The sequence below is a fragment of the Eurosta solidaginis genome, chromosome 2 (genome assembly GCF_040869045.1).
Source record: "Eurosta solidaginis isolate ZX-2024a chromosome 2, ASM4086904v1, whole genome shotgun sequence".
NCBI classification, from domain to species: domain Eukaryota; kingdom Metazoa; phylum Arthropoda; class Insecta; order Diptera; family Tephritidae; genus Eurosta; species Eurosta solidaginis.
In genome coordinates this window covers 8,099,067-8,110,460 of record NC_090320.1, presented here as the reverse complement: position 1 = coordinate 8,110,460, position 11,394 = coordinate 8,099,067, and the positions used below count along the sequence as shown (strand labels likewise).

At 38.0% G+C, this 11,394-nt stretch overlaps 1 protein-coding gene across 3 annotated transcripts in view; it reads right to left on the bottom strand.

Annotated features, from left to right (window-relative positions):
• Window positions 1–7,051: 7,051 nt before the first annotated feature.
• hrm (hermes) overlaps window positions 7,052–11,394 on the bottom strand; it is a 38,730-nt gene continuing 34,387 nt past the window's right edge. For 2 of the 3 annotated variants that reach the window (XM_067764287.1, XM_067764285.1), the window contains one exon: window positions 7,947–9,442. In XM_067764287.1, the coding sequence (XP_067620388.1) occupies window positions 8,074–9,442 (1,369 nt within the window). In that variant the 3' untranslated portion in view covers window positions 7,947–8,073. Of the gene's footprint in view, window positions 7,754–7,946; window positions 9,443–11,394 lie in introns of those variants that run through there. The other variant, XM_067764286.1, reaches the window with a different exon arrangement.

The following is an 11,394-nucleotide window of genomic DNA, read 5'->3' as shown; positions in this document are numbered from 1 at the left end:
AGAGCGGCTTCGTTCCCACTCCCGGGTAAAAGACTGTGAAGAGATTTGTTATTATCGAAACAGCTGTCTCCTTGCCCGTCCTGATGTCACGTTGTTTAAATTTTCTCAACATTATTAAATAAATTAAAAATTACTTAAAATAAATATTTTCATACATTTAAAAAGCAATACAAATAGGCATCATTGGTTAATTCTTTGTATTTCTATAAATATAATAAAGCAAATAACAGTTTCTTTGAAACCGCCAAAAACAAAAAGCATAACTTTGACACATGATAATATCAAATTAATATACGGAAGCAAAGAATAAAATAAGCAAGGAAGGCAATTGGGATAAGTTTACAACAACTAAGGCAAGACGTGGCTGAATGCGTTTGCAACCATTCAACTATCGTAGAAGTGTGGGTTCGAATCCCACTCCTGGGAGAAAAGGCTTTAAAGAGATTTACAAGGTATAATAGAAAGAGCTGTCGCCTTGTCCGTTTCCCAAAGTATTAAATAGATTTTTTTTCTATATGTTTCGGCGAGTTTGAATTAACAAAAATGTTCACCGACTGTGTATGAATGCGTTTGCGACCCTACACGGTTGCCTTATTGCTTTCGCAGAATTCGCCTTATTTGCGTTAAGAGGTGGATCTGCGCCAACCGTTTGCTACCGAGGTGTCCAGTTTTTTGACAAATCAGCTGAATCTGCCAGTTTAGCATTTAACTTTTCTCTTCAGTATTAAGCATAGCGAAGAGAGTAGAACGGTCCCAAATATCTATGCTATTGGTGATCGACATGATTCTCCTTGAATGGATCGATTCCCACACTTTAGTAGTGATACCACCTTGATCGATAATCAGTGAGGCTAGGCCAACGGCGCCCCAATTTTAGTAGCCCTAACTATCTAAACCGATATCAAGTGAGCAAGAAAGCATGCAACATTTAGTACCATGAGGTCGTATGCAATAACCGCCCAAGTCCAATGGGAACAAGTGCAGGATACATAGATTTGTAAAAAAAAAAACAAAAAAAGGCTTTATAGAGAATTTCGCGGTGATTCCAAGGTATATTTTTTGTTGGTGCAAATACGAACTTTAGGGATAACCCACCCATCGTTTTTTATACTCAGCGTGCTTTCCACACAGATTATATTAACTTTGATTGGATAACGGTTGGTTGTACAGGTAGAAAGGTATCGAGATAGATATAGAATTCCATATACCAAAATCATCAGTATCGAAAAAAAATTTGATTGAGCCATTTACGTCCGTCTGTCCGTTAACACGATAACTTGTGTAAATATTGATATCTTCGCCAAATTTGGTGCACGAGCTTATCTGGACCCAGAATAGATTGGTATTGAAAATGAGCGAAATCGGATGATAACCACGCCCACTTTTTATATATATAACATTTTGGAAACACAAAAACCCAGAATATTTAGAAAATAATAAAAGTGTTGAAATTTGACGTGTGGACTGATATTGAAACTCTTGATAACAACTTGAAAAAAAAAAAATAAAAATTATTAAATGGTCGTGGCACCGCCCCCTTGTGATAAAATCAATTTTACAAATATTATTAATCATTAATCAAAAATCGTAACAAAATTTGGCAGAGAGGTTGCCTTTACTATAAGGAATGCTTTGAAGAAAAATCAACGGAATCGGTTAAGGACCACGTCCACTTTTATATAAAAGATTTTTAAAAGGGTCGTGGACGAATAAAATAAGCTATATCTTCGCAAAAAAAGAGCTTTATATCAGTGGTATTTCATTTCCCAAGTGGATTTATAACATAAAATAGGAAAAACTTCAAATTTTAAGAAATGGGCGTGACACCGCTCCTTTTATGACTAAGCAATTTTCTATGTTTCGGGAGGCATAACGCGAAGAAAAATTTGCATATCGTAACAAAATTGGGTACACATATTTTCCTTATAGTAGGAACGATTTCTAGAAAGAATGGACGAGAACGGCTAAAGACCACGCCATAGACGAAAATAAGCTATATTTTACACCCGAACTTAAACACCTTTACTTGTTTTAAATGTAAATACATATCACCAAAACTAGTCAACGGACTTTTAAATGAAACCCCAAAGTAGCTTGTAAAAATACTTTCCGATTAATATACACATTTAACCATTAAAATCACAACTTACTAAAAAATTGCAAAAAAAAACTTTTTTTTGTAAATTTTTTTAATATTTTAATTAATCTGATCTTTGTGGAGATTGAAACCACGTTTTAAACTTTTAACTATATTTTATTAATTCGCCTAAAAGTATACGTCAATATTTTTTATTTTTCATTTATTACATACGTAAATTTGAGACGTACATACAATAATTTCTTTTATCAAATTATTGTATTTTTTTATGATGGTTTCAGTGATTTCAGTTTTCCATCATAAGAAAAATACAACAATTTAATAAGAGAAGTTATTGTGAAATGGTCTCAAACTCATTAAATTTATGAATTTATTTTCACTTCCTCAGCAAATAGTTATACTAACATAATGTGAAAAAGGTCTGAGCTACTTTCAAAAAAAAAAAAAAAAAAAAATTTGCTTTCTTATGATATATCCCTATTGTAATCACTGTCTGCTTTATTGTTGTTGTGACTTCTCGTCCCGATCAGACAAATCTCTCGATCTAAACGCTGCTAGCATCGCCAAATGTACCACTCTTCTATTTCGTGGTTTCCCAATTGCTTGTATGCGGTAGATGACATCACTGATCGTCTTCACTGTACGGGCCTTCCCAACTGCACCTATATTTGGATGGAACACCTTTCCGCCGGTGAGGGTTGTATAGCAGTACCAAATCTCCCTCCAAGAAACCTTCCGAATTAAAGTTCTTGTCATGCCAGTGTCTGATCTTACTACTCATTACCCTGGGCCGTTCCCTGTTGTTGTTGTAGCGATAAGGTTGCTCCCCGAAGGCTTTGGGGAGTGTTATCGATGTGATGGTCCTTTGCCGGATACAGATCCGGTACGCTCCAGTACCACAGCACCATTAAGGTGCAACCCGACCATCTCGGGAACGATTTATGTGGCCACATTAAACCTTCAGGCCATCCCCTCCCTCCCCACCCCCAAGTTCCATGTGGACGGATTGGCTTCGCATAATCAGTATCGTTCCCACGTTTCACAACAGTAGTGCGCTCTGGCTTGAAACTACCCTCGCATTCTTTCTGGGAAATTCGTAGCTTCGGTTTTGTGCGTCCATTAGGTTTTGTCAATGCCAGTGTTTCTCTCACAGGTACCTTCGGTTTTGATTTGTTTGGCCTATTCGTTCCATCAACCCTTGCCCGAACTGCTGCTTTTGACTTTTGCGGTTTTTGTCGAATTTCTTTCACCAGCATTCGATTACTGCTGAACCCTTCTTCCAAACTGAAGTTAAGTGGCACATCCTGGTTCTCATAGCGCATAATCTTTCTTGGCATATCGATCCTGATGTCATGGTCAAATAAGAAGTCCACTCCCAATATGACTTCAACAATGATCTCCGCCACAACGAATTTGTGTAGAACCATGACCTTCCCAATTAGGACTTCACATATCACTTCTCCCTGGACTTGATTATACTCGCCTGTGACCGTACGCAACCTTGCTCCAGGTAACCGTTTTACTCTCCTGTTGACTAAATCAGATCGAATCAAGGAATGAGATGCGCCCGTATCTACAGTCAGTACACGCTCCGTGCCATCCACATTCCCTCTGACGGTAAGACTGCTTGATTTCCTTCCAATTTGCGAAACAGATATCACAGGACATTCAATAGCTGGAGCTAGCTCTCGTTTTTACATCTGGCACGCTCTTGCTCATCTCCAGCTTTGCGTTTACGGCCACCTAAGTTGGAACTACCACGACCAAGTACGCAATGACGTGCAATGTGACCGGGCTTCCCTCATTTGAAGCATTTGATAACTCTTTCACTCCTCTTTTGCGATCCTTTCAGCGCCTCCAATATTGCGTCTTCCCACTCTGGCCTTTCTACTTCCACATGGCGTGCTTTGAAAACTGGCTTACACAGAAGCGACGCTGTATCCTGGATCAGAGCATGTGATACCGTTTCTGCGAATGTTAGTTTTGGATTCGCATATGTAGCCGCTTCGTTTCCACATCTCGTATGCCATTTATGAAGCTCTGGATTTTTACCCTTTCAGCGTATTCCACGGGTGCGTCCGCATTTGCAAGAAGAGCCAATCTTTCAATATCCGACGCAAACTCTTGCAATGTTTCACCAGGCCTCTGGAAGCGATTCAGTAACTCCATTTGGTATATCTGTCTCCTATGCTTAGTTCCGTATCGTCTCTCTAGAGCACCTATCAATGCTTCATAACAGTTCCGTTCGCCCTCTGGAATGGTTTGTAAAATCTCAGCTGCAGGCCCTTTCAACGCCATGAACAGTGCAGCAACTTTATCTTCAGAATTCCAGTTGTTCACTGCTGCGGTCTTCTCAAACTGTAGCTTAAAGACCTGGAAAGGAACAGAACCGTTAAAGGATGGCTTTTTTACCTTTGGATTCCTTGCTGAAACTGCTGGGCGATTTAGTTGCAACTCCTGTATACGACCTCTCAAAGCTTCTATCTCGGCATCAATTTTGTCCTCGATCTGTACAATTTTTGTATCCTGTGCTTCCAGCTTTGATGTTACACTTGCCTCCTGTGCTTCTAACTGCGAAGACATTTGTGCCACCTGCAATGATAAGCGCTCCTCTTGTGCTTCCATCTTAGATGTAATCTGTGTCGACATTTCTGAAATACGCGTTTCTTGTGCTTCAATCTTCGATGTTATTTCTGACGACATTTCTGCAATACGTGTCTCCTGTGATTCCATCTTGGATGCCATATATGTCTTCTGTTCTTCTAGTTGTGATGTTATATTTGTCTTTTGTTCTTCCAATTGAGATGACACTGTCGATGTTTGGCCAGATATTGCAGCCAAAATCATGTTCAAGTCTGTGCTGGTAACTGTCTGCGATGTTTCATTTTTTTCTTCAATTTTTGTTGTTGTCTCGTCCCCATCAGGATAAAAGACATACTCGTCCACATCAATTCCTTGCGACTCTATTACCTTGCGTAGCCGTGCTTGAAGTTCGATCTTATTGCCGGTTGTATTCAATCCACGGTTCTCCAACTCCTTTTTCAGCTGCTGGATCTTCAATTCACTCCACTTTGCCATGTCCAAGTTGACACCAATTGTAACGAATTTACTGCAAATCCTCTTATTTGCCCTTTTGCTAAGTTCGTATCACTAAACTGTTGAATAAATAACTCCAATATTGAATAATGGAAAAATGGCCTTTATTAAAGTACTTCACAATAACACTTATACTTTGCAACTAGCTGGCTTAATAACCAAACTGACTGATAGCTTAAATGAAACTGATCTATTGCCCGACAGATAGCGTGCTTACCTGAAACTGCCCATAGCGCCTCTACCGCTGATGCTTTTATAATCTGTGATTTCCTCGTGGCATCTTCTAGGCGCTTCCAGAATTTACTTAGTCACCGCCATATAATTATAACTACAGATGCACGTATATAGCTTCTCATATGCTTGTATTTGTGAGCGACACTTCCCCAATTACAATTGCATACTTTTGGGAGCATCTCAGATATCTGCATGTGTTTGTGCATGTCTTCTCTGCTGCGTGTACGTACATGTGTGTACACATAATGATTTATTCGTTTATGTAGATACAAGAGACTGTCTGCTTTATTGTTGTTGTGACTTCATTTACTTAGCATCAGACTAGGGATGTGAGTATCACTTAGTGTCACTCATATTCGTCACACTATGTATGCCTTAAACACTTTTTTGTATACGCGGCCTACGGAAGATCTTTAAAAAGAGAACCCTTAGTCGATCCAACGCCGGCTTCGCCATTCACATTATCGACATTAATGAATCGACTGATACGACTTCACCTCTATTTTTTCCTCAAATTTAGAAAGTTATCACTTCTGATATGAAGATATACATATCAAATTAAAACAAATTAAATAATTTATAATATTGCATTATTAAATGTTATCATTAGAATTAGATATATGTAGATAGACTGAAGCTAACAAATTTTTTTAATGGCGGCAGATTACTAAACGTCCAAAAGGTATAACAGCCAAACTCAACAATGCAGTCAAAATTTAGGTGTTAAAATAACTTAAGTTTGGACGGCAGCCGTAGTTCTGAAAAATCCCATTTGTAGGGAAGGTGCCACGTCCCTTTTTTCCCAATTCCACATTTTACTGGAGGTGTTAGGACTTAACGTCATATAGCTACTTACCAATTTTCGTTATCCTACCATTACTACATCCAGAGATATGCAGTATGATATATTCCATTTGTATGGGAGGTGCCACGCCCCCTTTTTCCCAGGTACACATTTTCTTGGTGGTGTTTGGGATTGACCTCATATAACTCCTTACTGAATTTAAATGTTCTGGCATGTATACCTTCAAAGTTATGCAGTACCAAAAATTCCATTTGTATAGGAAGTGCCACGCCGCTTTTATATATCGAAATTATTTTTAGCCTAAAGCCTTCCCGTTGATCGAAGGAACCTATAACCAAAATTTGGTGATGATTGAAGTGTGGGAAATACGATTCCATAACGAATATACACACACACAGAATTTGATTTTTGTATATAGACTACATTTTGTCCACTCATTAATCGATAACCCCCATAGTTTTTTATTTGCGCAAAAAAAAAAAAAAAACAAATTATATTGGAAGCCAACCATAAACAACACTATTGATCCTTATATAAAATTTTTTATTTTCAAAAATGTATGTATTGTGCACTTATACCAAGGCGAATTCAGTACCAGGTGTTGTTATCCCAACAGCTGATTGCTTCTTCTTGATTATTTTCCATACAGTGCCTTGTACTTTAACAACTTCCCTGTCCCCATACAAAGCGCTTTGAGAATGCCCCACGCCCATTATTTTTTTGTATTGCTTAATTGCATAATATGAATATATATTATAAAATATTATTTTTATAAATAATTTGACATATATTTACCTTATTTTGGCTATTTTATTTTGTAAGTCAAATGTGACTCCTGAACGTAGCAAACACAATTTTATTTACCACTTTCAATGAGTCACATGTGAACATATAGGACCATAAGAAATAATTTAAGTTTTCGAATCACAATAACGGTAAATTGATATATAAATGTCAAAAGCGTGTGCTTTTTAGTTTAATTGAAGATAGAAGTACATATATACAAAAATTGAAGAAGATGAGAAAAAGGTATCAAAAAAAAATTTCGAAATTTTCTTCCATTTTACTAAAGTTTAGGTCTTTTGATATACGCTCACATAGAATTCACAAATATATAACGACACGTTCATACCAAGAAAGCGTCTTTAAGTTGTATAAAGAAATGAGTCACATGTGACTCATAAACGTATTTCAATAAGCACGCGTGAGTCACATGTGACTCATTGGACAGGGAAGATGTTAATATGTCAGTTACTCGAAATCAATGAAATTTTTTTTTTTACTTGATATTCTTCTGCACGGCGATTGGTTGAATTTGCTTTGCCACCACCTGGTATAGATTCGCCTTGATGCCAGTTAATCGAAATCAATGAAAATGTTCTTTTGACTTGACATTCTTCTGCACGGCGAATTGGTTGAATTCGCTTTGCCAACACCTGGTATGGATTCGCCTTGACTTCTACCGTCCAATGTAAACGAAATCCCGAGATAGGTTGATATTCCACTCAGCAGGCGAATTACTGAAAAATGTTTGCTTAGTTTTCAAAAATGTGCTTATAAATTCAAAAAAAATCTAGAACCACTATTTAAATTAAAACAAAAAGTATAGCCAAGTTCTGTATTCAAGTTGATTCGATTTTCAGTTTTTCGTGTGCCACATTTTGATGGGCCGCACTCAGTAATGAAGTACAGAACCTGACTGATAAATAAGTATTTCTTGTATACAAAATATTGATTTTATTAACTATACGCGTATATTACGTTAAAGTTTAAGTAAGTAAGAATGCATTTAGTAAAAAAAAAACGCAATTCTCTATATGAAAAGAAAATATATTTTACATTAATGCGTTTCGTTTTCGCATTGTGCTTGTTCCATTTGTTCTTCCTCTTTGGCTTTTTGTCTGTTAATAAATGGAATAAAACTCCAAAGGCTCGCGCCACCCAATAATATAAGTCCCAAGGTGTGAAATAATGGACTATAATCCTTTACTGCTTCATACCACACGCCACATAATGGTGGTCCAATTAATTGCATTATGCCATTTACAAATAAGCTAATACCGTATGATGATGTTAAACGTTCTTCGCCCAACATATCAGCCATAATAATAGCAGTTATGCCAACGTATACACCGGACGCAAGACCAAACACTGCACACCAAAAACTCAACATACCATAACTTGTGGCGAACGGTAGTATGGCCAAAGACAGACCAGATATGGCTAAACCACCAACGAAGTACCAAGTTTTTGGTATTAGATCCAGATCCGATAGTGCCGATCCACCAATACGTCCAATAAGATCAGTTGCAGATACAATTGAAATTAAGTAAGCGGCTAGTGATTTATTAAAACCTAATGCTACACCATATGCCGGCAGTAATATTATGAAATTTGTGTAACCGATGGCATTTGTGGAATTCGATATTAAAATAACCAAATATGTTGGATCTTTTAGTAAGCCAAGATCAAAAAATTTGGAACGTTTAGATTGTTGTTGTGCATCTTTATCGCCTATATCTACACCCATTAAACTTTCATTAGCTCCACCAGCCCCTACACCACCACCACCACCTGTACCACTTGCCATTGAACGCAATGACAGATGGGATGAGAATTCTTTTGGTTGAAATGATAACGTGCTGCCATGGTATGGTGTGCTAATATATTGAAAACTACTGGTGGAAGGGGAACGTCGTGAAAGACGATTTTTTGAGCTGTTGCGTAAAGCACTTAGACGATTTAATTTATGCGTAGATCGTTCACCTTCCGGTACGGCATATAACGATGATTGTGAGTTTAATTGCCCTGGTGTAAATGTTTGATTACGTTGTGGTAAACGTACGGGTGTACTTATTTTGCGCGTACGTGATGTTGGCGCGTATTCATCTTGATGTTTACTACAATTTTGTACGACGGCAGCCGATGCGCTACGCACAAATTGATTATCTGGTGGACTATATGGGAGATACGGTTTTTGTGAACCAACATCGCTATAGCCATCATGTAGGGACATTTCATTATGCGTAGATCCAGCGGCTTCGTCTACAGTTTCAAATTTCATAACAATTCCAATATCCTCCTCTTCGATATCGTCAAGAGTGTTCTTTTTCTTTGGCACTCGTATCATATGCTGTTCAACGGGTTCATAGAAGATTGCAGCTACAAAGACGTTTAATGTGATGCCACCCATTATGAGAACTGCGCCTCTGTAATTAGAATAATTTATTGAAGTATGGAAAGTCATCGATATATCGTTAGCTTAATTCACAAAGGCCTTAACTATCAAATTCAAAATTTTACAAAGATATTTTATTTTCACATTCGCTTCATGCGGAGATGACTTTTTAAAAGTGGCATAACTCCATTGTTACTGATTCCAAAACTCTTTTTTACTGAAGACATGTGCTAATATATTGTACCGAAATCTGTGAAAAACGCAATTTCGAAAATTGTGTTGGGCAGGACCTTTGTGGATAAAGCTAGCATATATATATCATTAGAATTAGAATTCCTAAATATGTCTATGTAAAAAGACAGACATAATTACTAACAAAGTTTTATACCCAACTGTGCAAGAAAGTCTGTACGGAAATAGGCTTTCCAACCCCCTTTCCTTGCCTGAACATATGCCTTCTTACTAAAGGTCTTAGCTTTCAGATATTAATTAAACCTAGCTATCTAAATTTTGGTATACCCCAACACTCCACTAATCAGGTAAGGTTCAAATTCAGTTGGTCGACCATTGCGTAGCACAAACCTTCTTAGCTCGGCAGAAGAATGCACGAACGCAACGCAAGTTTAACAGTTTCAACTTTATTTAAATTCCAGCCGTATTGAGTAGTCCAAGCAGAAATTCCCATGTAGTTGTTGTTGTAACAGTGCTTCGTCCCATCCAATAGGTGCTACCGATCACAAATTGTGTTCAATATCCTCTAAAGGGAGTCCAAGGAAACTTGCTGTTTCAACAGGGGTGGACCATAGTGAGAGGGGTGTTAGAGGCGTTGGTTCCACATTACAATTAAAGAGATGGTTGGTGTCATGAGGGGACACATTGCAAGCCCTATTGTATGTCCTTTACCCTGTTACAGTATCCAGATCGAAGTTGGGCTATAGTGACTCGTTGGGAGTGTGCGTTCCCCTTCCGCAAGTTTTGGGTATTGTTCTTTGAGTACTGGATTCACCGGGCAACTCCTGGCATAAAAGTCCGACGCCTGTTTGTGGAATTCACTGAGGTGCCGTATTCCCTCATAATGCTTACGGAGATGACTCCTCAAGCCCCTGGGCGGTGTTGGGTCATCAATCAGATGTCTCTTGGGATGCCCATGTTTCTTGGTATTCGACAGGAACTGTTTGGTTAGCATCTCATTTCTCTCCCTGATAGGGAGTACTCTCCCCTCATTGTGTAGATGGTGTTCTGGGGACATAAGAAGACAGCCCGTGGCGGTTCTGAGAGCAGTAGGTAGGCCTGTAGCTTCTTCCAGTGAGTAGTTGGCTTGACTTGGCGACCATATAGGGCACGCGTAGCATGCGATCGGCAAAGACAAAGAAACGGTCGGATATAGTCGAAAGGGGTATCAACGGATGCGAAATCACTGCCAGTTATAAGAAACCAATTTCGAACTTTTACTCTATCTAACCGTTCAAACGTTATTTGAAAGAAGTAAAGGTGTCTAAGTTCGGGTGAAACCGAACATTACATACTCAGCGTGAGCTTCAATTGTACATTTCATTTCAGATAAATTACTTTTCTACATAACACGGCACCGCCCGTTTAACAAAAAATTTCTCCCTAATGGTAATTTCCGATCAGTTTGATTAATTTATGTGTAGTTTTTCAGCTTTACTGATCTGTTAGGGTAAAGTGCAAATAAAATACGATTTATTCCACCATTTAGCCCAACGTTTCGATAATTATCCCTATCTTCTTCAGGGGCGGTCTATATTTGTTTATAACAGAATACAAAAAACAAAAAAAACATTAGAAATAAAATTACACGATTTAAAATACGTAGTTACAAACAAAATATTGCACAATTATAAATTTAAATTTTACATGTGTTATGGCTGTCAGCTATCTTAACTATTTTTTTGCATTCTCCTAGAATTGTGGGTAGGGATTTGTTTAGGGTAGAATCAGTCATCATATCAACCCACCTGA